Source organism: Macaca fascicularis, chromosome 13 (genome assembly GCF_037993035.2).
Source record: "Macaca fascicularis isolate 582-1 chromosome 13, T2T-MFA8v1.1".
Taxonomy (NCBI): Eukaryota; Metazoa; Chordata; class Mammalia; order Primates; family Cercopithecidae; genus Macaca; species Macaca fascicularis.
In genome coordinates, this window is record NC_088387.1 from 79762245 (window position 1) to 79789759 (window position 27515).

Sequence of the window (27515 nt, forward strand, 5' to 3'; positions counted from 1 at the left end):
ACAGCCTGTTAGTGAGTAGCACTTACTGAATCCAACTGCAACGCCACCCGAGGCACAAATATTTCCACAATAATTAATGCTATATAGATATGTGAAATCTTTATGATTTTACCACTGAAGCTGATGGACAAATTGAGCTTTTACGCTGCTAACTTCTTATTTTTTATTTTTTGAGACGGAGTCTCGCTCTGTTGGCCAGGCTGGAGTGCGGTGGGGCGATCTGGGCTCACTGCAAGCTCCACCTCCCAGGTTCACGCCATTCTCCTGCCTCAGTCTCCCGAGTAGCTGGGACTACAGGCGCCCGCCACCACGCCCGGCTAATTTTTTGTATTTTTAGTAGAGACGGGGTTTCACCGTGTTAGGCAGGATGGTCTCGATCTCCTGACCTCGTGATCCGCCCGCCTTGGCCTCCCAAAGTGCTAGGATTACAGGCGTGAGCCACCATGCCCGGCCTAACTTACTTCTTTAAAATCGGTTCATGTTCACACTTTAAGACTAAACACTACCCTCTTATCTCCACCCTCTTTTACTAAATCATATGTTTACATTGGTTTGAATCAACACTTAGTCCTTTTTACTCTGCTGCTCTCAACTTTCAGTGTGAGGAGTTTCTGTGGGGAGGTTAATAATCACATCTTGCTTCACTTACATCTACCAGCCTGGTCCATTCCAGCCTGTGTTCCATTGAGTTCCACAGGCACACCTGCCTGTCCTGAGCACATGTCAAGAGCAAATCTTTGAAGGGATGTGTAGCAAGACCCCAAAGCTCATCTGTATGACCCTGAAAATGAAAGACACTCATTGCTATAAAAACCAAAGAACATAATAAAAAATACTCAGTTAATGGTTAGTATCACACAGCTTACCTGTACTTCTATTTGGAAGCCATCATTAAATGTTCCCCGTAAAATAAAGTTTCGTGATGTGCCTACTAAAAATTGATCTGCCTTTCCTTCTGCTACAGCTCTGATTGTGCCATACTGATCAGGAACCTAGAAAAAAAAGTGTAAAGTCACCATATACATACTAACATGCATTAATTACTACTCGAAGCCTGCATTTATAGCTATAAGCAATTATGAGGTAATTATGACAAAAGCCCAAATTTGAACATGGTAATCTTGTACTACTAATAATTTATTTGTCCAGACAATTACATTTTATTATACTGAAGTTATAATAATTATCAACACTCTTTGCTTCAATTAATTTTAAACATGTATTTTACATGATTTTAGGAGTTAAGGGTTAAGAATAGGGAAAAAAGGCTGGGCGTGGTGGCTCACACCTATAATCCCAGCACGTTTGGAGGCCAAGGCAGGTGGATCATCTGAGGTCAGGAGTTTGGGACCAGTCTGGCCAACATGGTGAAACCCCATTTCTACTAAAAATACAAAAATTAGCCAAGTGTGGTGGCAGGCGCCTATAATCCCAGCTACTCAGGAGGCTGAGGCAGGAGAATTGCTTGAACCCGGAGGCAGAGGTTACAGTTAGCCAACATTGGGCCGCTGTATTCCAGCCTGGGCGACAGAGCAAGACTCTGTCTCAGGAAAAAAAAAAAAAAAGGAAAGAAAAATGAAGTAAGTTCTATTAGATCACATGAAGAATGTGGTTGGGTTTTGTTACTTATTAGTTATATTAGTTACATTACTTTGGGTAAGTTACTTAGCCTAAGAAACATTTTCTGTAATATGAGGATAATAATACATGACCTACCTACTCTTGATTGTTGTACAGATCAAAATATAAAAATATTCTCACCACAAAAAAATGACAAATGCATGAGGCAACAGATATAATAACTACCCTGACTGGATTACTATACAGCATATCTGTATCAAAACATCAGACTGTATCCCATAAATATGTTCAATTACAATGTGTCAATTAAAAAAATGTAATATGGAATTTATTTGTAAATTAAAAAACAATATATTGTAAAGTATTATAATAATAGGACTCCTTGGGAGAGCAGTTTCGTTTAATGCAATACATGGAACAATCTCAGTGAACGCTGTGTTAATACATTTAATAATAATCTCAAAGAATGATTCTGAAATAATGAAATTATAAATCCCACTTTACAAAGTGGGATCTAAAATTACTCCTATAAATACAAATAACTGAATTCTAAGAGTAATTCAAATTTATGTTAGAAATGGGAAAGGAAGGAGTGAACTAGACTGTATAGCTTTTAATAACAAAGGATATGAGTTATCTGTGAAGAAAATAGTGATGGAAGTTGCATTTTCAGTATGAACTGAAGGTTGTGATTAAGCAACTCTTTACTATCCATCTTCTTGGAAATAAAATCCAAGAGCAGTACTATCAGAATCCTCTTTTTAAGAGGATTTTCCAGAAGATTTTCTCTGGAAAGAATGTTACATGTAGAAAAAAAAAACACTAAGCATAAATCCAAAATATAAGTCACCAAAAAAGAGAAGAAAAATTAAACTTTGTGACATTTGCTCTGGTTTTAACAGGCAAATTATTCTGCCTAATCTTTAAAAATATTCTTTCAAATTATTTTGTTTAATGGTCTTTAGTTTTTTTTGAAAAAAGTTATCTTAAAGGCAACAGCAAACTCCTTTCTTGAGGGAAGGAAACGAAATTATAAGAATTTAATAAGTTTGCCAGAAAAGTGTAGTTATCTTAATGTGGGACAAAATACCTGAGTTTAGAGTATTTAATATTTTTATATTCCATTTCCATCCTTACCTCTATTTCTCTTTCAGGATTCAGATCGTGATCCCACAGAATTATTTTTCTGTCTTTCCCTCCTCCAGTTAATAACATCCCATTTCTCATCTGACAAAGTGTGAACACACTGCCATCATGAGCTTTGATTTGTTTGCTGATTTGATATACACCTAATATGAGGGAAAAATAAAAACACTAGTGATAATACTTTTCACCAGATTTTAGTGTCTATTTGGAAGAAAACTTCAGTAGAACTAGAGTTAACAATCAGAATGTTCTATATGACTCAATCAAAAACCTACTTTCAGCAAGTCTGTGCAAAGCAGATAGTAAAGCTTAAGGCATAATATAATCTTCTGCATTTATGTCAATATTTATTTACTCTGAAAATATTTCAAGATATTTTCCTCCAAAAAAACCAAAGCTAAAGTAGTGATAATTCCACAGACAAAAGGGGATATAGCATAGGTTTCTGAACTTTACTATCTCTCATAATCATCTTGTATGGTAGACAGAGTAGGTATTACTCTTCTGATTTTAGAGCTCAAGACATAAGAGGTACAGGAGCAGCTTAGGGGATACCACATAGTTAGCTAATAACAAAGCTGTGACTAGACTCAAGTCTCCCACCATGATGTTCCTTTAACTTTGCAAAAACATCTTTGTTTCCTTCTGAGGTAACAGTCACAATGTTTAACATTGTACAACCATTGTTAACACAGAGGCCTTCTGCTGTGCCAAGGAATACTCCCCTTTATTGCTGAGATACAGGAGCACTATGGAAGTTATTGGGACAAAGGTAGGCAGTGGATACCTGTAGCAGTGGCTTTTGACCTACTAGCAGAGAATAATTTCAGTATTTTAAAAATTAATTCAGCTGTACCAATGTGATGGCTAAATGACAGCCCAGTTTTCTTGTATACCCATAGCACACGTTGTTAAGTACCCAGGGAGTGACCAATGGGGTACATATAAGGTATTTTAGGCAAAACACATGTGGTTTTTAAATTATATTTTGCCCCCTTTTAAGGGTGAGGATAAGATGATAGTACTCATACCTTTTTCTTTGGTATTCATAAATGCCTTCCTCAGAGAAGCTCTTTAGCTAGATAGGCTAGCAGAGCAAGAGTGAAGCTTTTTGGAAGATGATGTCCGACAGAATTAGTTACCAGGTTCAAAATGGGAAGTTACAGCCTTATTGAAATATGGCTAAATTAAGTCAATAAATAGCCCTTAGTCCTCTTGAAAAAATTCAGGTTTAACAACTATTCATTTTCTAAAACTGTTCCTCAACTGATGAATGGATTTTAAAAACATAGTATATCTATATTTAGATATAGATATACTATACAATGTGGTATCACTCAGCCATAAAAAGGAATGAGGTATTGATACATGCTACCACCACATGGATGAACCTTAAAAACATAATGAGAAGTGAAGGCTGGGCGCCGTGGCTCATACCTGTAATCTCAGCACTCGGGGAGGTTGAGCGGGGTGGATCACCTGAGGTCAGGGGTTTGAAACCAACCTGGCCAACACAGCAAAATCCCATCTCTACTAAAAATACAAAATTAGCCAGGCATGATGGCACATGCCTATAACTCCAGTTACTTGGGAGGCTGAGGCAGGAGAATCGCTTGAACCTGGGAGGCTGAGGCTCAGTGAGCCGAAATTGCACCACTGCACTTCAGCCTGGGCAACAAGAGTGAAACTCCGTCTCAAAAAACAACAGGCCGGGCGCGGTGGCTCACGCCTGTAATCCCAGCACTTTGGGAGGCCGAGATGGGCGGATCACGAGGTCAGGATATCAAGACCATCCTGGCTAACACAGTGAAACCCCGTCTCTACTAAAAAAAAACAAAAAACTAGCCGGGCGAGGTGGCGGGCGCCTGTAGTCCCAGCTATTCGGGAGGCTGAGGCGGGAGAATGGCGTAAACCCGGGAGGCGGAGCTTGCAGTGAGCTGAGATCCGGCCACTGCACTCCAGCCTGGGCGACAGAGCGAGACTCGTCTCAAAAACACAAACAAACCAACCAACCAACCAAACCAAAACAAAAACAACTAAGTGAAAGAAGCAAGTCATAAAAGACCACACATTGTATGACTCCATTTATATGAAATGTCCCGAACAAGTAAATCTATAGAGACCTAAAGGAGATTGGTGGTTACCTAGGGGCTGAGGGGAGGGAGAAATGGAAAGTGACTACTAACAGGTACAGGTTTTTTTTGGGGGGTGAGGAAAATGTCCTTAGGTTAAATAGTGGTAATGGCTGTACAACCTTGTAAATATACTAAAAACCACTGAACTTTGAAGGGATACTTCAATAGAGTAGATTTCATGGTATGTGAATTATATCTCAAAGCTGTTACTGAGACTGTTCTTTTTTACTATTTGAGCTGCTATTATATTTAACAAATTAACTAAAATTTCTAAGGCTTTGGTATCCTAAAAAGAATTCTCTCAGTGTGAGGATGCTAGTGGTACAAATACTTAACAGATGGGTATATACGGCAGGGAGACAGGAAAGGGCCTGCTTGATTCGGAGGACAGCTTGCCTAATTCAGCAGAGGTGGAAGTAGAACTCCAACACATGTGCTGTTCAGGTCAACTGTCTCCACTTACACCAACATTTCTCATCTAAAAATACCTTAAAAATTGAACAACACAATTGTGTTCAGTGGAATAGGCAGACAAGTATCTATCTCTGTTCTGATGTGACCATGAGAGTGAGGACACCTGAGAGATGTGAATTTTCTGAGAGTACTACTGGCTTTATTTGGACATTAAAAATAGAGAAAAGCAAATTTTAGGCTTATTTCCCTATGCATGGTCAAACTAACAACAGTAGCCTGAAGGCATCATATAAGAAAACACAAAAAGCAGAGGTGTGGGAGTTTCATAGTTCTCCATTAAAATGTAAGAAAATAAAGTTTTTCTATTCTTAAGTCCACTGTCCATATTTCGAAACATGACAAAAACCTTGTTAAACACTTAAAATCCTCCCAGAATGATGGAAAACTAGAAAATAAAAAATAAATATGAAGAAAAAAATGCTTCATCAGAAATAAAAATACTCTATATAGTGATCAAGTCAGTGAGTCCTTCTCACTCCAGGAAAGTTATTTCCTGAGGTGGACCTAGTATCAATTTAGCTTAAAAAATTCAGTGATTCCAATTTAAACAAATTATCAGTTTCCTTTATATAATATTTACCTATAAAACAAATTTCTAGCCAAAGATATCTTTCTTATGGGCCTGTATTTCTGATATTCCAGTTGCCAAATAATGTTTGAAATCCCTGCCAAGCAAAATAATTACCCTTGAATTTAAAAAACCTACTCTGCCTTCAGGCTTACTCATATGGTCAAGTCTATCCAAACTTAATCACAAATCTCGCCCTTCTCATCTCTAACAGAAACAAAGCTTCCATAAAAAGCTTCCATAAAAGTTTACACTGCCTGCCAAATAAAGACGTTTGGAAGGCTTTCTGTGCCTGTTTAAATAATCAAATATTAGGGAGACTTTGAAATTTATGTTGTATTCTTAGCAACTGGGCCAATTTGATTATTTGGAGAACACATAAAATGGCAGTGTTTCTTAGCTCCTTTGCAAGACTTAAGAATAGTGAACATTTTAATGGTTCTGTAGATACTCTCAACTTCCACTTACCCACTTAAAAGATTACAAATTATTTTGCATAAGAACAATTTCAGTCTCTTTCATATGTGTAAGAAACAAATAACAAAGACCTCATACCTACTTAAGAAATAGAAAATACTAATTACTTGAAGATTCCCATTAACTTATTAGGAATAAATGGTTTGGAAACAAGAAAAAAAATATAACAGCACTTTTAAGACATAAAATACAGTTTTGGTTTGTCTCCTATTTACAAAAGTAAAAGGATTAGTTGTGAAATTACACTTCTGCCATTCAAAAATGTCCTTTAATCAGACATGATGTCACAGTACACTCAAATTTTGGTTGGTAAGACTGCCACAAGTGCAGAAATGTCATAGTTGGGAATATGTAAATTGGACCTACTGAAATCTGGGAGCAAGAATTAAAATATGGAAACTCTGGGCACTTATTCTGGTCTGGACTTCCATTTATTTCACTGCGCTCACCAAATCCTCCCCAGCCAACTGAAAACCTCAAATTCTTAGCAACTTAACCCATAATAGGGTTAAGTCATGTGGCAAAGTACAAGACAGGCCATTTCATGTGCCCAGCAATTTACAAGATTGGATTTCCTGTTTCCTGTTTGTGCATATGTAGAGAGGCTAAGCCACAAATTTTTCAAAGACCAAAATAAAAACCTCTGAACCTCTTCTTCCTGTCCCCAACCTGAACACAAACATTAACACTAACAAAAGGGTGTATTTATACCCAAATTCTGCTCAGTGTTGGAGATTCGTGAACAATTTAAAAGTCACTGTTTTAATATACTATGCTGTTCCTGGCATTTCTGATACTAAGTAAATGTGCCCAGGAAAGAAAAATGAGAAAAAAAGAAGAGAAATAAACAGGAAAAGTAGTTAATATACTTTCATTGTAACTCTCTTTTTTAAGAACCCTCAACCCACTGCCATTCTTCTCGTATGTAAATTTTGAATCTAAACTGAACGAAAGAGGCTAAGAATATATAGCCAATGATTGAGATCAGGGTCAACGGTAATACAATTTAAGGCTTACTGTTTTAAACTTCTTAATATGTCTAATTCAATTCAACAGCTGAGCTTAGAAATTCAGGTGAATGGATTTGAAAAACATTTAATTCAAACATTAATTTAGTAACAGATGGTCCCTGACTTATGTTGGTTCAATTTATTATTTTTTGACATTATGACAGATTTATCAGGATATAATGCCATCCAGAAGTCAAGGAGCATTTGAATATATGTCCTAAAAAATACAGTACAAAACTCTGTGCAGTCATAAGAAAACAGTAACATGAAATTTAAATTCCACATTTTGGTGAAAATAGTGCTTTCATCAAGACTATTCAACTTTTGCTCCTACATTGACACCCAAAGTTAAGATGAAAGTTATTTCCTTAATGTTTGACAAATAGTTTTCAAACAGCTAGTTTATGAGTTTATTCCTTTTTTCTCCCCTCTCCCATTTTATCACATGGCCATGCATTCTGCCCTAACAGATAACCCAGAACCAGCTCAAGGGAGAGTGAGCCTCTATACTTTTTAAACTAACATATATCATTTCTTTCTAATTATTAATTTCCTAAAGGGAATGGTTCAGTGTAGTCAAATGTGGATTATATAAGCTCAATAAATAACTGGATAAATAATTTCATTAAAAAAGATTATGAAGAAGGTGAAAACAAAAGGTATGTTTGTGACTTGCTCATATTGTTACACTGCAGCTCTTTCTCTCCTGGTCTAATAGATGGGACTGAAAGAGCACTATGTGAGAATTTTAAGAAGTGAGTTTAATATAAGAATACTGTACCTTTAGGTCCTTTCCCAGGTGTGGGCTCTACAGTAGTTTTGCTCCATATAAGCATGACTCCACCTGAGTCTCCAGTAAGAACATCTCCATTCCCCAAGAATGCTAAACACTGCACAAATTTTGGCTTTTCATATTTCTACAAGGAAACAATGAAAATTTTCAATTTTCTTTTTGCCATGACGACTTGATGCTTACTCAACAATTTAAAAAATTAAAGATTTATATACTTAATGACATTAAAACAATCTGATCCTTACCCCAAAAATTCCCTGTTTTCTTGTTAGTGAATTGCCACTCCAGGTCCAGAAGAAAATATGAGATTTACCGCACGTAATTATGGTATTTGCATCTGTTGGGTGAAACTCCACAGCCAAAACAACTTCATTTGTTGTCTATAAAAAGGGAAATAAAACTTTAGATGAATGTATATCCTTATCTTCTTCAAGTATCAATTCAATTACTGCTACTGACAACGATAGGGAAAGATTTTGAGAAAATGCCTCTTCTTCCAAGATAATTTTCCTGAAAAATTTTGATAATGTATTTTTGGGATGATTTAAATTTGATGTCCTTGTATTATTATATCACCTTTTGTGCTACTTATAAAAACTCTGCATTAGAAAGACATTTATATATATATCTTTAACTTTTTGCACATGCCAGAAAAGTACATTTAAAACTATCAAATCTAAGAGCAATGTACATTCTTCCTTAAAGACACTGCTATTTGTATTAAAAGAAAAAAAAAAGAAACTGTCTTATCTTTCTTTGTACTATTATCACAGAGCATTTATTCATACAATTTTTTTTTTTGAGATGTAGTCTTGCTCTGTCACCCAGGGTAGAGTGCAATGGAGTGATCTCGGCTCACGACAACCTCTGCCTCCAGGGTTCAAGGGATTCTCCTGCCTTAGCCTCCCCAGTAGCTGGGACCACAGGCACCCGCCACCATGCCCAGCTAATTTCTGTATTTTCAGTAGAGACATGGTTTCACCATGTTGGCTAGGCTGGGCTCAAACTCCTGACCTCAAGTCATCCGCCCACCTCAGCCTCCCAAAGTGCTAGAGACTAGGACTAATTTAGAGATAGGTCCTTCAGGCTGAACTCTTAAAAAGTAGATTTAGAATGGTCACTACTGATTCCTACGGAAATGAAAACAAAAACATTCCCAGAGAGCTTTTATGCTCTTTTCCCTCAAAAAATCTAGCAAAGACAGGTTTTAGGTTTAAAAGATTTATGGTGGACTAGGAAGAACACAAGCATGAGACTCAAGAAGAAATTACTAGTTTTTTCATTAAAATGATTTCAATTGAGGATATTATTCTAAAACATTTATTTCTATAATTTCAGTAAATCATAATTCTTACTAAATTGATATTTTAGAGTAAAATCATCTACTCAAACTTAACAGTGAGGTGATACCTACCTACATGCCTGTAAAGCTACTTATTAGCTAGTGTTTATTTACAGAGTGATCATTAATGTCCACTTTTTAACTCAGCAAAGAACTTTATGTGTATGGAAGCATTTCCTCTTGGCAAAACAACATGGGCCAGGCGTGGTGGCTCACGCCTGTAATCCCAGCATTTTGGGAGGCTGAGGTGGGCTGATCACGAGGTCAGGAGTTCAAGATCAGCCTGGCCAAGATGGTGAAACCCCATCTCTACTAAAAATACAAAAAAGTAGCTGGGCGTGGTGGTGGGCACCTGTAATCCCAGCTACTTGGGAGGCTGAGGCAGAGAATTGCTTGAACCTGGGAGGTGAAGGCTGCAGTGAGCCGAGATTGCGCCACTGCACTCCAGCCTGGGTGACAGAGTGAAACTCCATCTCAAAACAAAACAAAACCATGATAAAGATGATAGTCTTATGAACTGAGTTAAAAATAATAAATTTTAGGTTATACCAATAAAATGACACTTGAAAGCGTTGTTTTCAATTCTTTTTTTCCCCCCACAGTTCTAATATTTCCATGAGTTTTACATTTCTGTTACTTAACATTTGGGCTTAGGGGCCTTTGCATAAGCACATAAATAAAATTCAACTAATAAAATCTAATGTAGGCCAGGTGTTGTGGCTTATGCCTGTAATCCCAATGCTTTGGGTGGCCAAGGTTGGAGGATTGCTGAGCCCAGGAGTTAGAGATCAGCCTGTGCAACATAGTGAGACCTGTCTCTACAAAAAGTAAATTAGCCGGCGTGGTGGTGTGCCCTGTAGTCTTAGCTACTTGGGAGGCTGAGGCTGGAGGATCATTTGAGCCCTGGAGTTTGAGGTTGCAGTGAGCTGTGATTAAGCCACTGCACTCCAGCCTGGGTGAAGCGTGAGACCCTGACCAAAAAAGGAAAAAAAAAGATGAAGATAAAGTATAGCATATCTTGCTTGTTATATAATTTTCCAGTGATTGAGTAGTATGGAACTATATATATATTTAGCAAGTCTAAGTAAGGTTTAAAGATTAACTGAACAGTCTTTAGTTCTCACTCAGACAAATCAAAACTACTTGACAGTTAAATCTTAGGCCAAATTAAGATAATCAAAGGGTTGTAAAACTAACAACAAATATTCCCAGTATACCCATCATGCTAGTGATAAGACAGTCAAGATATAAACTGAAGAACTCTATGAGTTTAAATCATTTTGCGTATGAGTATTGCCTTACAGGATATTATAACTTCTCACTGATATATAATACTATATATATCATATATATAATATATATAGAACACTATATATAATATATATGCACACAGATTTTAAGTACATAGCGCAATAAAGTTTTACAAATTGAACACATTGCTATTCAGCATTCAGAACAAGAAACAAAACATTAGTAACATTCCATAAATACCCTAGATCCCCTTTCCAGTCACTATCCCCTTCCCCTATTTAACCATTATCCTCCTGACTCTTAGCAGTAAAGATTAGTTTTCTCTGTTTCATTTAAATGGAATTATACACAATGCATTCCTTCATGTCTGGGTTATTTTCTTAACATTTCATTTGTAAGATCCATTTGTGTTAGTGCACATAGTTGTACCTTGTTCGTTCTATTTGCTCTATTGTATTCTTTTGTACGAAAATATCACATTATTGACTTATCCATTCGCCTGCTGATGGGCAGGGTAGTTTCCATATTTTTGGTTACCATAAACAGCACTGCTATTTGCGTTCTAGCAAACACATGTATATATTTCTGCTGAGATGAACAATTTGGGCCAGAAGGCATGCATATGTTCGACTTTAGGTTATGTCAAATAGTTTTCCGAAATTCATTAAACTGTTCCTAAATTCACTAAGGAACAATCCACAAAGTTCCTAAATTCACTAAAATTTATCTTTCTGCTCTAAAAGTGTCCTTTCCTCCATGTCCCACAAAACTCCCATAATCCAGAATACAGTTGCCAACGCCTAAGAACTGAAGAGATAATATGGTTATATCAACTTATATGCCCAGCAGACTGTGTAAGAGTTCCAGTTACTTAGAATCCTCACCAATCTTAGTATTTTTGTCTTTTTCATGTAAGATATTTTGGTAAGTGCACAGTGGTATTGAACTTGAGTTTTAATTTGAATTTCTTTGATAATTAATGAGGTTGAGTACCTTTACATATGCTTATTAATCACCTGGACACCCTGTTTTATGTAGTACCGGAAGTCTTTTGCTGTTTAAAAAACTGTCTTTTTCTTACTGAACTATAGATGTTTATATATTCAGAACATGAGTGTTTTGTTGGAAGTATGTATCACAAATACTTTCTCACACTCTTAAAGGTGTCTTGATAGGCTGGGCCTGGTGGCTCACACCTGTAATCCCAGCACTTTGGGAGGCTGAGATGGGAGGATCACTTGAGGTGAGGAGTTTGAGACCAGCCTGGCAACATGGTGAAACTCTGACTCTATTTTAAAAATACAAAAATTAGCTAGGCATGGTGGTGCATGCCTGTAATCCCAGCTACTCAGGAAGCTGAGGCCGGAAAACCACTTGAACCCAGGAGGTGGAGGCTGCAGCAGTGAGCCAAGATCACGCCACTGCACTCCAGCCTGGGTGAAAGAATAAGACTGTCTCAAAAAAAAAAAAAAAAAAAAAAAAAAAAAAAAAAAAAGGGCGTCTTGATAAAGAGAAGTTTTTAATATGATTTATCTTTTTCTCTCATTATAGTTAGTACTTTATATGCCTTGTTTAAATCTACTTATAAAGGTGTTCTGTATTTTCTTCTAAAAGCTTTACTGTTTTTTACCTTTCATGCTAAGATGCATAATCCATCTAAAACAGATTTTTCTGAATGCTGTGAGGTAGGGGTCAAGGCTAATTTTTTTTCACATGAGTATCCAATTAATCCACCACCATTCACTGAAAACATTATTCTTTGCCCACTGCATTGCCACCTTTGGCATTAGTCAAGCAACTGATTTGTGTAACCTGTTTCTATATTCTCTTCCATTGATCTACGTTTGAACCACAATATCTTATAATAAGTCTTCATATTTCATATTTTATGTACTTTAACCTTATTCTTTTTTTGTTTTTTTTTGAGACAGAGTCTGGCTCTGTCACCCAGGCTGGAGTACAGTGGCGCGATCTCGGCTCACTACAAGCTCTGCCTCCCGGGTTCTCATTCTCCTGCCTCAGCCTCCCGAGTAACTGGGACTACAGGCGCCTGCCACCACACCCGGCTAATTTTTTGTATTTTTAGTAGAGACGGGGTTTCACCGTGTTAGTCAGGATGGTCTCGATCTCCTGACCTCGTGATCCACCCGCCTCAGCCTCCTGGGATTACAGGTGTGAGCCACTGCGCCTGGCCAACCTTATTCTCTTTATTCACAATTGTCTTGACTATTCCCTATTCCTTCCCCTTCATATTTCCACATATATTCAGTTTGTCAACTCCTATGAAAGCTGAGTTTTAACTATGCTGAATGTATAGCTCAATATGCAAAACTGACATCTTTATTGTCTCCTATCCATGATTATGTAATATCCCTCCTCTTTAATTTCTGTCAGTAAGGTTTTTAAGTTGCCTTACTTTTATTTTTATTTTGAAAATTAAAAAAAAAATTTTGAGACAGGGTCTCGCTCTGTTGCCCAGGCTGGAGTGCAGTGGCACAATCTCAGCTCACTGCAGCCTCAATCTCCTGGTCTCAGTTGATCCTTCCACCTCAGCCTCCCAAATAGATGGAACTACAAGTGTGCACCACCATGCGCTGATTTTTTTTTTTTTTTTTTTTTTGGTAGAGACAAGGTCTCATTATGTTTGCCCAGGCTGGTCTCAAACTCCTGGGCTCAAGTGATCCTCTGGCCTTGGCCTCCCAAAGTGCTCGGATTATAGGCGTGAGCCACAGCACCTAGGTCCTTACTGAATTTTAATATTAATTTTTTATTGTTTTTCATGAGAGGTCCCGCAAGCTCGGGTCATCTGGGCTGCCCTCGCCTTACTGAATTTTAAACTTACATAAATTAAAAAGTTATACATCCACTCCTCAAATCCTTGTGATTTAAGCAATGATGGAGCTCATCTACAGTAGAACAGGTCTATTTACAGTAGAATAAGGTCAAAACAGGGAGAAGAGGAGAAGACAGTCAACCTGTAATCCAGCCCCTGAATCAAGGCATTTCTGAGTCAAAATCTCCCTCTGACCTTTACTAGAGGCTTTCTCTTCCTCCCTAAACAGGAGTCAATACAACCTCTGTTTTGATTAAGTTAACTTTATTTTTATTATTTTTTGAGACGAAGTCTTGCTCTGTCACACAGACCGGAGTGCAATGGCGCAATCTTGGCTCACTGCAACCTCCACCTCCAGGATTCAAACAATTCTCTTGCCTCAGCCTCCAGGGTAGCTGGGGTTACAAGCACCCACCACCACATCTGGCTAATTTTTTTTTTTTTTTGTATTTTTAATACAGCTGGGGTTTCACCATGTTGGCCAGGCTGGTCTTGAACTCCTGACCTCTAATGATCTACCCACTTTGGTCTCTCAAAGTGCTGAGATTACAGGTGTGGGCAACCATCCCTGGCCAGATTAAGTTAATTTCAATTGTTTTGCAGTCGCTTGTACTAGGAAGTGTTATAATGCAGGTATTTGGGACACGGTGTTTAGAGAACTTCCTGACTACCTGGATGTGAGAAGCGAGGTAAAAAGGGCCATGAATGATGTCCAAGTTTCTAGCTTAGGTAGCTAGGTGAAATGCGGTGTCAATCACTAGGGAATGAAACTGGTGGTTGGGGGCTAGGAAAGATGATTAGGTACAGATTTGAACATATTGATTTTCATTTGTGGTAGAGGACATTCAAATAAAGATGTCTACGATGCAACTAGAAATATGAGTTAAACCTATTAGAGATCTGGGCTGGAGATAACTGATACGGGACTCAGCAGATAGAAAATGAGGCCATGGGAGCAGCATATAGTATCAGTGGAGCATCTCGAATAAAACTCTGAAGAACACCAACATTTAAGGTCCTGGAAAGGAGATCAAGAAATGGCCAGTAGGAGGAAAACCACAAGACTTCATCTGGTAAACCTTACTACGAAGAATCAAAATTGATATATTTCATTTTCATGCAACTTCCCTATGTTTCAATGTTAAATTAGTCTGAATAACTGGAAGTCAATCTATATCTTCATTTATGTTTTCTAGTTTGAGGTTTTCTGACAACTTACATTCCTTTTAAGTACAATCAAATCTACTTCTTTCAAAATGTTAAGTTAAACATCATATAATCTTTTTGCCCAACAAGCTAAAAGCTTGAAGCTTACTCAAAACAAAACTGTTAAGAGAGAGGAGTTGGAGAGAAATGTGATGTTATTTAAGAGTATGGCAAATATTACACAGACTTTTTAAAGCCATTTTGTCACTTTGAATCTTTAAAAAAGCCTGTCAGAGGGAGAAGTCCATTTCTGGCTCATATAAACACAGCTTCAATGCATTTTACATTCTTCTCTTGCAATTTACAGCTTGATCCACACAGAGATCAACCCTTGTACTGTAAAGAGTTGCAATGCAATTATAGCAATTATAAATGCTATAGAATTTTCTAAAATAATCCTACAAACATAATTAAGACCAAAAAACTTATCATAAGCCCTCCAGTTACATCAGCCATATTCCTACTGAATTTTTCCTCTAGATTTCTAAAACTTTAAAGATGGAATGAAATTACATATTTTATTAAAGAAGAAAACCAAGAAGAGTGTTCAGTCTTAATTTTGAGATCAGACATCCATCTACTCTGGCATTTCAGGACTATAGTAATGTCTGAAATATTGAAATTGCTTCAAGTTGCTTGACTATTTTATCTTGTATAACTATAGTGTTAATATCTTAAGGATTATGACAAATCACTAAATTTGTTGAATTTGGCCAGATCTGCTTTTGCGGCTTAAGAACAGATTGTTCCAATACCGATATAGTTCCAAATACCTGCAAAACAAATAATGTACTCTAAAAAATAATACTCAGTTTTTTAAAAATTTACCTTTATTTCTGCTCCTTTTGCTTTTTTCTGCCAGTCCCATACAGTAAGCATATGTTCATTGGAGTCATCAATAACACATAAATGAACACCTGAATCCTAAAGAAAAATCAATTAAAGGCATTTTAAAATTCACTGATAGGGCTGACATTCTAAGAAAGAAATACCATATTATTAAAACTGCTAATAGGAAGATAACCCAAAATCCTTTAAACTCATCACTCTTTGAAACATAATGCACTATTTACCACAATTATATTTTCCTCAAAAATATAAAGATTCTTTTAAAAAATGTTCTATTTAAATCCCCTCATCCCTCCATGTTGGTTTCCACTTGCCATCTAGTCACTCCTGTTATTCAGAGATAGTGGCTAATTTTGAGGCTATCCTAGTCCCTTCTGCATCTTATGCTTCCTTCTTGCTGCCTGTATTAAGGTATTTTTCCTTGTGGTAGGTAAGAAGAAATGTACATAATTTCATAACTTTGTTCCTCACTAAATTTTGACAGTTTGACAGAATAAGCTAAAATTCATGGCTATTTTAAAGTTTGCTGATTTCAGTTTTCTGTGAGATATCTGACTTACATTAACACCAATAAACAACCTAAGTAAAATTATAATGAAATTCCTTTTTTATAATGAAATTTCCTATTTTTCTGAAACCATTCTCATTCACGTATTTTAAGTCTCCCAGTTTAAGAAAAATAACTATAGATGATATTAAATGATTTTTTAAATAGTAGCATTTGTGAAATATGCTTTACAATGTTATGGAACACAGAAACATTGTAGGGAAGAGTGAGAGGCACTGAGGAAGGGCAGAGCTTACTCTCTTCTCCTCTTTATCTTTCTCTTAGCCTAAATTGGAATATTATCTGAATTAGAAAAGATAGAGTTATGAGGCAATACAAGATGGTCTTAACACTGTAACAATGGTTATCAACAACTGGACGACAGTACCTGCTGTAGAGATTTATGGGAGAAAATAAAGTAGCAAAAGTATTTCCTTTATGACCTCTTATCTCCTTTTCTAAATGTCTTCCTCCCAATTCCTGACTTGTTAGACCCTTGACATTCAGTGCCTTCAAGCTAGCAAAGTTCCTAAATTCACTAAAATTTATCTTTCTGCTCTGAAAGTGTCCTTTCCTCCGTGTCCCACAGAACTCCCATAATCCAGAATATAGTTGCCAACGCCTAAGAACTGAAGAGATAAAAATAAGTGTTTTTATTTATCTTTGAAATTAAAAAAGTATATATCCTAAAATACAGAAGGTTACCTGTATACTTTATAATCACAATGACATACAATTCAAGAAAAAACCAGAATGTTTAAATGAGTAAGATCTTGTCTTATTTTGCCCTTGGAATAAAGCCTCAACACTTAGAAAAGACCGCTAGGGAAAATTTTAAACCCATGTTGTCATCAATTCAAAACCAAGATAATTCATGACTTTAGGAAATATAAAGGTTTGATTGTTTCTGCTGCTCAAATATGACGTTAAGAAAAGCCAGTATTTGCACAGAATTGACCCAGTTTCCTGTGAATTTTTAAAATAAAATAGATCTTTTCTATGATTCAAGGTAAGGCAAAAATACATCCTATTGCTTGTCTAAAATTGTACTTTGCTTTGTATATATTCCTCTAACCACTTCCTGCTACTACACGGGAGCTCTACTTCAAGGCAGCATAATTAAAGTAAAATATCTTGCATCCTAACTAAACCAAAGTACTTTAGCACTCAAGTTGAAATGCTAGCCATTTAGCAATAGGTAATATGTTAGCAATAGCTAGCAGCTCATTTTTCAATTCAGGATTATCGTTTTATGGACACATAAACACACAACTGAGCTTAACTTCTTTCCTGCTTTTTTGTTCAGCTTGCTTACTTTTCTAAAAATTGTCACTTACTGCTTTTGAAAAATCCAGGCATCCTACTCCACGCTCAAAAGTGCCAAGTCCAATAATCTGCAGTGTGGACAGAGTAACAGAATCCCACACTCTGACGTGGGGTTGTAGAGGCTGCAAAAACACAAGACAGCAGGGCTAACTGGACAGGTGGATGCAAATAAATACCAATAGCACACAGAACTAATGCCATTTAAACAAGTGATAGGGATGGATAAGCTTCTACTAAAAAATTACTAGACTTACACATGCCCCCAAATAAATCTTAAGTAGGTATTTTCTTATACTGTGAAAATAACAATAGCAGCAAAAAACTTGTGTATTTACTATGTTATACATACTATTCTAAGTATGACACATATTAATTCATTTAATCCTATGAGCTATAGGTACACTATTATAATTATCATTTCACAGATGAGGAAATTGGAATACAGAGATTTAAATAACTTGCCCAAAGTGATACCGCTATTAAAAGGTTGAGTCAGCCAGGCGCAGTGGCCCACCACACCTGTAATCCCAGCACTTTGGGAGGCTGAGGCGGGTGGATCACGAGGTCAGGAGATCAGGACCAACCTGGCTAACACAGTGAAACCCTGTCTCTATTAAAAATACAAAAAATTAGCCAGGCATGGTAGCACACGCCTGTAGCCCCAGCTGCTCAGGAGGCTGAGGCAGGTGAATCGCTTGAACCTGGGAGACGGAGGTTACAGTGAGCCAAGATCGTGCCACTGCACTCCAGCCTGGGAGACAGAGTGTGACTCCATCTCAAAAAAAGAAAGAAAAAAAAAGGTGGAGTCAGGATTCTAATTCTAGGCAAATTTGCTCTGGATACTTTGCTTTTAGCATTACTAATCTTCATTCCTGAGAAAATAACACTTTTTAATCAATGTCCAATAAACTACTAAACAGCCCTTAAACAGCATTTGCAACTGGAAGGGGTCTTAGAAGTTATCCAGTAGAAACCTTCCACTCCTCTGAAGCCTGAGAACGTCATGAGTATAGTCATACATACGTTACTCAGTCACCATTAATATTCACTGTTGATCCTTAGAAATAAGGTATTTGTTATACAAACCAACTGAATAATATCAAACAGTAACTGAAACTCTAAGTCGTATCAGTTCTAGTCACATATAAAATCAAGAGTTAGCTGGGCATGGTGGCACACACCTGTAGTCCAGCTACTCACTCAAGAGGCCAAGGCTGGAGGATCCCTTGAGCCCAGGAGCTTGAGCCCAGCCTGGGCAACAAAGTGAGATTCCACCCCTATAAATAAATAAATAATTAATAAGGATCAACAGGTCCATCAACTAAGGGAAACTGCAGTATCTTCTGGCAGACACTGGTAAGTTATTTTATATAAAGAAAAATGTAATGAGCATATCAGTTTTCCCATTTTTATAGTACATAGTTTAAGGGAGAACACTTATTTTTTAGAAACAAAATTTATTAGTATGACTCTGTCTTTTAAAGTGTTCTTATACACTAATGTTTTTTCCATGCTTATACTAGAAATTCCTCAGTACTTAAATTTCAAAAGAATAAAACAAATGAGTTGTGGTTAAAATTACAATAGATTCCACTCTAACAGCAATGTCTCTAGGTACAGAGTGCATAACGCTATGCCACTCACCCTTCCATCTTTATCCACGCCAGCTATCTGTCCAGTTGCAATCCTAATTTTGTCAGGATGTATAGCAAGGCTAAAAAGCAGTATTAAGAATGATTTTAAACACAGGAAACATGAAACAGCAGAATACCTTTGTATCAACATTTTTCAAATAAGCAGTTTTTAATCATTAAAAGAACACATTTATCTGTTTTCTTTAGCAAATCAAACTAATATCAAATATCTGAAGATTTCTGAATTTTCAGCTGTACTTTTTATTTGTGAAGCTGCACAGATGAATGAAACATTAAGTTCAAAGAAAATATTTATTTACAACTGTGGCATGCTAATGAACTGTTTTCATTTGTTCAAGTTCCTTTTTAGTCCATGCACATAGGCATACAAATCACATGACTTTATTATAGTGAAGATGCAATATTGTGCTGTGTAATTTTAATCTATTAAAGTTACAAGCATTTTTTCCTTTTGCTACATAATCCTCATACATGCTGACTTGACAGCTCTTCCATCTTTTAGGCCATTTCTTACTTTTCAACAAAACAGCAATGAGCATCTTCACACATAGTGCCTTCAACCTTTTAATTAGTTCTTAGTGCTAAATTCTTGTAAGTCAAACTGAGGCAAGGAATTTTTAAATAGAAATGGGAAGTAGTGTAGCATATGTACCTAAATTACTCACAGTACATATACAAGTGACTAGCAAAATTCTGAAAAAGACATCCTTATGTCCGTATCTAGACTCTTTCAACAATGGTTGAACACTGTGAACATTCTCTTGTTCTTAAATATTTGTACTTAAGAATACATCAGAGGAATATTTACATATTAATACATAAAGTGCTTCCTCATTCTTTACAGCTTAAATGGTGGCCTATAGGTAGGTACACCACAACCTCACCAGTAAGTCCCCAACTGAAAAATACTTAGGCTGTTTCTAATCTTTGTCACAAACAATGCTGCAGTAAATAGTTTTGTACATACATTATTCTGCGAGTGTAAAAGGCAATATTTTAATCAACTCCAAAAGTTCAATATCTATGTAATATTCTAATAGTCATCTATTAATTTTTTTCTAGATAAAGATACAGGTGTCAGAATAGTATAGACATAAAAGCTTTTAAATGTTAGAAAACATCCAGTCAGTCCTTGGATCTAAGGGGGGAAAAGGGTAGTAAATTTAAAAAGTTGGAAAATATTAATAAGCAGTAAATAAATGCATTTAACTAAAAGGTAACAAAATAATTTAAAAGAATGCCTAAGCATTTAAAAGGAATTCTCACATTTGTAGTTTGACATCCTATGGCATACTTATGATCCTTATTCAGCTATGATTTCTTTCTTTCCAAAAGAATAAAGCTTCAAGTCTAAAATTGATCTACATAGGACAAATCCTCAATAAATATTAAGTAACCAATAATCACTTTCAGAAACCTGAAAATGTCCAGTCTGTCCTATATACATTTCATACTACAGACCAGAGAAGAGAAGGACTGTAAGACATCTGAGAAAGCAGAAGAGGTTCCAATCATGATTTATGGAGGATGTGTTTTGTTGCTGCTGATACCACACCACCATTTTGGAGGTCTAAAGTCTTTTTTTCTTTTTAAAATATATTCAACAGATGACCCATAATATTTTTACATTCTGAGCTTTCCACAAGAAATCACTTTCAACAAAACCCAAATTTAAAAAATACAAAATGAGGGTTTGAAAGAACAAAAATCAACCAATGTTAAATGATACCAACCATTTCACACAGTCTGTATGACCCAGATAGTGTCGTTGAGTTCTCTCCTCATAATTAAATAGTACTACCACTGATGCAATGAAATAAACTATTTCCCCGGTCGGAAGAAGGTAAACATTAGCTCTACAGTCCTTTCCTCGATAACCATATCTTAATAGAAAAAGAGTCAAGGTTTTAAATAAACACAGTTTTCAAGGTGTTAACAGATTTTTCATGTATACTTATAGAATTAGGAAGGTACCATGAAGAAAACTGAACTAGAACTAGAAAACTCATGTCCTGGATGGGCAGAGTGACTCACACCTGTAATCCTAGCCCTTCAGGAGGCCAAGGTGGGAGGATCACTTCAGCTCAGGAGTTTTTGAGACTAGTGTGGGCAATAGTGAGACCCCGTCTGGACAGAAAATAAAAAAAAAATTAGCCAGGTATGGTGGCCCATGCCTGTAGTCCCAGCTACTTGGGAGGCTAAAGTGGGAGAATCACTTGAGCCCAGGAGGTCAGGTCAAGGCTGCAGTGAGCAAGATCGTGCCACTGCACTCCAGCCTGGGCCACAGAGACACTGTCGCCACCCGCCCCCACCACCTGCCCAAGAAAAGGAAAACTCATATCCTGCCATTAGCCCTAGTGCAACCTAACTCTTTTAATATGTTTAAATCTTAGCTTCCTCATTTACCAGACAAATATATATTAAGATCCTAATGTGTATCAAGCATAAAGGTGAATATTCAGTTCTGAACAAAAAAATGTAGGGCCTGTCTCTGGAGCTTATCCTCTGGCAAAGAAAACAAATAATCACCAAATATAAAACTACAAACTATGGGAAAAAACCAAAAAACGGACTGCTAGGAGAAAGCCTAAATGGAAGACCTAATTTAGGTAGAGAGAAAAAGAGAGAGAAGGGAGGGACCAAAAGGCGGCCTATCTGGAAAAGGGATATTTATGCTGGACCTACATGATAAATAAGGAATAGCCAGGAACAGTTTGGTAAGCAGAATGTTTGTTAAAAATATGTTGTACAGAATTAAAGGATTGGTGAGTGTGTCCAAGCTGATACCGGCCTAAGGAGGGAATAATGCAAGGGATGTGGGAGGAAGTATAGGAGAATGGAGGCAGACAATGGAGTTCAAGCTACTAGTTCTTTTTTGTTTCACTGAGTTTCTTGGAGGTTCTAAGAGAAGTGAAAATTTCTAGGTGAAATTAGGAAAACTCTCCTTTAACAGTTAGTCATTTAAAAAAAAGTCTGGCTGAAAAGTTAATTCTGAATTAGAATCAGCCTTGTTAATGTGAGGTTACAAAATGCTTAACTGATGTTTTCTTATTTAATTCCTACAGCAGCCCCTGTGAGGTATGGGTTATTAACCCCCTTTATAAGTAAAGAAAGTTAAGGTTCACAGGGAGTAAGTGGCAGGGCCAAAACTCAAACACTAGTCTTCCAATTCCAGTCTAGTGCCTTTTCTAGCATACCACAAGTACCTGCCACGATGTTCGCAAAATATTGTTTGTCCTTTCCAAAGATATAAACTTTGATGGCTTTAAATTGCTAACAGCAAAGAATTAGAGATAATATCTCCCTTTTTTGTTTGTTTTTTGAGACCGAGTCTTCCCCTGTCGCCCAGGCTGGAATGCAATGGCCTGATATTGGCTCACTGCAACCTCCACCTCCCAGGTTTAAGTGATTCTCCTGCCTCAGCCTTCCGAGTAGCTGGGATTACAGGTGTGTGCCACCACGCCTGGCTAATTTTTTGTTTTTATCTTTAGTAGAGACAGGGTTTCACAAAGTTGGCCAGACTGGTCTTGAACTCCTGACCCTGTGATCCGCCTGCCTCAGCCTCCCAAAGTGCTGTGATTACCAGCGTGAGCCACCGCGCCTGGCCTGATGTTTCCTTTTATTTAAGTAGCTGTTACTTTTTTTTTTTTTTTTTTTGTATAAAGACAATTTTGACAGAGAATAGGTTAAGTAATTTGTCAAACTAGAGACAAAGCAAATGAATTTGCTGTCATGGTAGAGAAGGATACGCCCACTCCAGTTTGAGCTTCTCAGAAGGCAGTTCTGTTCTGATGTCATCATAGTTGTCAACATCAGAAGGAATGAACATGGTAATTGGCCGACCGCGCATAAACATTTTAATATATTCTCCTTCTGTTGAAATACAAGACAAAAGTTAAATCATACATATTTTCTGTATAGTCATACAAAAGTGGATTATTAATGCGATACAATAAAAACAAGACAAAAATGACTACTTCAAAGTTTTAGCCTCATTATATACAATTGTTTTTGTTATATGGTAGTCCTGTATCCATGGGGGATTGATTTTAGGAACACCTTCCTCAGATACCAAAATCCATGGATGCTCAATTTCCTGACACAAAATGGTATTTGCATATAACCTGTATATTTTAAATCATCTCTAGATTACTCATAATACGATGTGAATGCTACGTAAATAGTTGTTATACTGTATTGTTCAGAAAAGAATGACAACAGTCTGCATATATTCAGTATAACAGACAATCTTTTTCCCCAAATATTTTCCGCCCATGGTTGGCTGAATCTGTGGATGCAGAACCCATGGATACAGAGCGCCAACTACATTATACAGCATATAGAAAACAAAGTGATACTATAAAGTCCTAGTCCAAAACATCGTAGGGGAAAAAAAAAACCAATGGCCATCTCCTTAACTGAGAATAATTTTTTCAGAATTAAAATATAATTTATCTAAGTTGACACATTTCTACAAGAAGGCCAGGAAGGCTGAGTAGAAAAACACAAAAGAAAATTTTGTGACAACAGTTTTCCTAACACTTGAAAAGAAGAGTGAGATTATTTGAATAGACAACAACCATGTCTACCACACTACTGGATGAACCTACAGATGTTAAATGGCGTAAGTTTTTCTTATGCCAGGAAACAATCAACAATAAAAAGGCCACCTACAGGAGAAAATATTTGCAAGCCATATATCTAATAAAGGGTTAATCTCAAAAATATATAAGGAACTCAATAGTTAAATAACTGACTTTAAAATGGACTAAGGACATTTTTTCTTTTGTCTTTTCTCCAAAGACATAAAAACGGCCAACAGGTATATAAAAAACTGTTCAACGTCACTAATCAGCAGAGAAATGCAGATCACAATCACAATGAAATATTACCTTATACCTGTCGAATGGCTAATAATAATAATAATAATAATAATAATAATAATAAAAAGACAGCTAGGTGCAGTGGCTCATGCCTGTAATCTCAGCACTTTGGGAGGTCGAGATGGGCAGATCATGAGGTCAGGAGATCGAGACCATCCTGGCTAACACAGTGAAACCCCGTCTCCACTAAAAATACAAAACATTAGCTGGGTGTGGTGGCGGCCGGCCTGTAGTCCCAGCTACTCGGGAGGCTGAGGCAGGAGAATGGAGTGAAACGGGGAGGTGGAGCTTGCAGTGAGCTGAGACCACGCAACTACACTCCAGCCTGGGAGACAGAGCGAGACTCTGTCTCAAAAAAAAAAAAAGGCATCAAGTATTGATGAGGACGTGGAGAAACTTGAACACTTGTACACTGCTGGTAGGAATGCAAAATGGTATAGTCACTATGGAAAGTAGGATGAAGGTTCCTCAAAAAGTTAAAAACACAACTACCACATGATGCTGCAATCCCACTACTGGGTATTTTTTAGAAGAATTGAAATCAGTATCTTGAAGATATATCAGTATTCTCAGGTTCACAGTAGCACTGTTCACAATAGCCAAGATGTGGAAACAACCTAAACTCAACTGAATAATGAAAATGTGGCTCATGTATACATACACACACACACACACACATATATATATAAAATCTCGCAATAACAGAAAACAAAAACATGACCTCAAGATTTCAAATGTCATACTCCGAAATTTTCAAGACAGTACTAAGAAATAGTTTTCTTATTGGCAGGATAGGTGTCTTGTATTTACATAAACCAATAGGTGTTTATAAGAACTGCAACAGTCTAAAACTAAAATGTTAAAAAACACAAGTCTAGAATCAAATCCGTATTATACATCTTTTTTTTTTTTTTTTTTTAAAAGAGCCTTTCACTCTTGTTGCCCAGGCTAGAGTGCAATGGCGCCATCTTGGCTCACTGTAACATCCGCCTCCCGGGTTCAAGCAATTCTCCTGCCTCAGCCTCCCAAGTAGCTGGGATTATAGGCATGTGCCACCATGCCTGGCTTTTTTTTTTTTTGTATTTTTAGTAGAGACGGAGTGTCATCATGTTGGTCAGGCTGGTCTTGAACTCGTGACCTCAGGTGATCCGCCCGCCTCAGCCTCCCAAAGTGCTGGGATTACAGGCATGAACCACCGTGCCTGGGCAACATTACACATATTTTACAAAAGAAAATACTTCATGCAACTGATGGAATTTTTTCTTTTTTTCGAGACGGAGTCTCGTTCTGTCACCCAGGCCTGGAGTGCAGTCGCACGAGCTTGGCTCACTGCAAACTCTGCCACTGGGTTCAAGTGATTCTCCCCACTCAGCCTCCCAAGTAGCTGGGATTACAGGCACGCGCCACCACAACCGGCTCATTTTTGCACTTTTAGTAGACATGGGGTTTCACCACGTTGGCCAGATTGGTCTCAAACTTCTGACCTCAAGTGATCTGCGCCCCCTCGGCCTCCCAAAGTGCTGGGATTACTGGTGTGAGCCACCGTACCCAGCCACAATTGTTTCTTACTCCTTTGAAAACAAAAAACCAAAAAAACCCCACTTAACCCTGCCTCTAGCATCCCAGTGACCTCCATATAACAGGTTTAATAATATTGATGGTGATTGTGAAATGGTTACAGAAGGACCTAAAGGAGAGACAAAGACTTAGTACAGATACATGGGAAATGTCTAGCACTTGCCAACTTGTCTGGTATGATATGAAAATAGCATTAGAACCAGACTGAAAATGTGATCAACAACCAGAGGCTGATACAACCTTAGGATCTCTAATAATGACTTAAACGACCTAAGGAGAAGAGTATGTAATAATGCAGTAGTTTATATAATGCAAACCATGAAGAGGAAGGAAAGATAAATTACTTCTTGAATATCTGCAAGTATTTTTTCAATCAGATTAAAAGGTTGTGCTTGGGCTGGGCATGGTGGTTCATGCCTGTAATCCCAGCACTTTGGAAGGCTAAAGCAGGCAGATCACAAGGTCAGGAGTTTGAGACTAGCCTGGCCAACATGGTAAAACCCCGTCTCTACTAAAAATACAAAAATTAGCTGGGTGTGGTGGCACATGTCTGTAATCCCAGCTACTCGGGAAGCTGAGGCAGGAGAATCACTTAAACCCGGGAGGCGGAGGTTGCAGTGAGCCGAGATCATGCTACTGCACTCCAGCCTGGAGACAGAGCGAGACTCCGTCTCAAAAGAAAAAAAAAAAAAAAAAAAAGGTTGTGCTTGTTATGGGTGAGAAGTTCAAGTTATTTTTATTGTTATTACTCAGTCTAGCTGGCCTCAGAGTTTGATCTAAGAACAGGCTAAGGCCTCCCACACTATGGTTTTAACACCACATGATGTATGTCTTCATTACTTCCGAATCTAAGAGTGGGCTCTGTTTCCTGATGATTTTTAGCACAGCTGAAATTTGATAAGAAAATGACCAGCTGTAAATATTCCCTACTTCTGCAGTCATCCTGATCTGTATATCCTTGTTCTTATTTGTATAGTTTACTCTTTTCAAGTGTCAACTTGTTATATAACTTTTCCTCTAGTTTTTAAGATTACAAACTTTTGAAGGCAGATATCTCATCCTTTGGAATTTACTCCAGGATCTTTGATCAGAGATGTACATCATAAATGTGTTCTGAATAAAAAAGACATTTAATAGATGCTTCTATCACCACTTAGAAAGGAGCGTAGGTACAGCAAAGGGGGAGGGTTAGTCATAGTATCAAGGAAAAAAAAAGTCTCCTTTTTGAACAGGCACAGCTGAGAACACCATATTGGTTATCAAATGTCAAGCAGCCTAAGAAACCAAGTAGAAAAGTAAAGGCATGATCTAGTGCTTCTAACTTTTCTGATATGATATAAAAATGGCAATGCATATTAGGATGACAATGCTTTCACTATCTATAAATTGGTCATATATGTTAGAGATCAAGTATATAACCTAAGCACTTCAGACAATTTCCGGCAATACATTATAGTGAAAACAGCATGAGCTTTGGAAAAGTCTATGACTTGAATCTTAGCTTCATGCTTTGTTAGCAGCAAGACTGGCTTCATTTTCTCAATACATAAAGTGGTAATACTACCTACTGCTTGGAATTATAAGTGATTAAATAAGATATCACACTGCAAAGCATAATATGAGGTTCTTGACAAACATTTATCCTTCTGCCTTTGAAAGGGATTTATGACCACTCTAAACACTGGTTAGCAATTGTTTATGATTTAGTACCCTATAGTATCTTTTCCTAAGCTTTAAAGTGACTGTCCACAGAACAGCAAGTATAAGTAAATAAACTAGAATTCTGCTGAGTCTATTATGTACACTTAAAAACAACACAAATTCATTTGCAGGAAATGAAACTGAGAGAAGTGGGAGAGTG

General features: G+C 37.2%; 1 protein-coding gene across 12 annotated transcripts in view; it reads right to left on the bottom strand.

Annotated features, from left to right (window-relative positions):
- Positions 1–27515, bottom strand: part of EML4 (EMAP like 4) — a 161342-nt gene that overhangs the window by 24739 nt on the left and 109088 nt on the right. For all 12 annotated transcript variants that reach the window (XR_012422452.1, XR_012422450.1, XR_012422451.1 and 9 more), the window contains 10 exons: positions 22943–23066; positions 20927–21076; positions 19183–19252; positions 17550–17660; positions 15645–15740; positions 8430–8564; positions 8173–8308; positions 2719–2870; positions 867–992; positions 650–781 (listed from right to left, as the gene is read on the bottom strand). Coding sequence is in view for 4 of the 12 variants with exons in the window: in XM_005576019.4 (XP_005576076.3) it covers positions 650–781; positions 867–992; positions 2719–2870; positions 8173–8308; positions 8430–8564; positions 15645–15740; positions 17550–17660; positions 19183–19252; positions 20927–21076; positions 22943–23066 (1232 nt within the window). In the remaining 8 variants the exon portion in view is untranslated. The remainder of the gene's footprint in view (positions 1–649; positions 782–866; positions 993–2718; positions 2871–8172; positions 8309–8429; positions 8565–15644; positions 15741–17549; positions 17661–19182; positions 19253–20926; positions 21077–22942; positions 23067–27515) is intronic.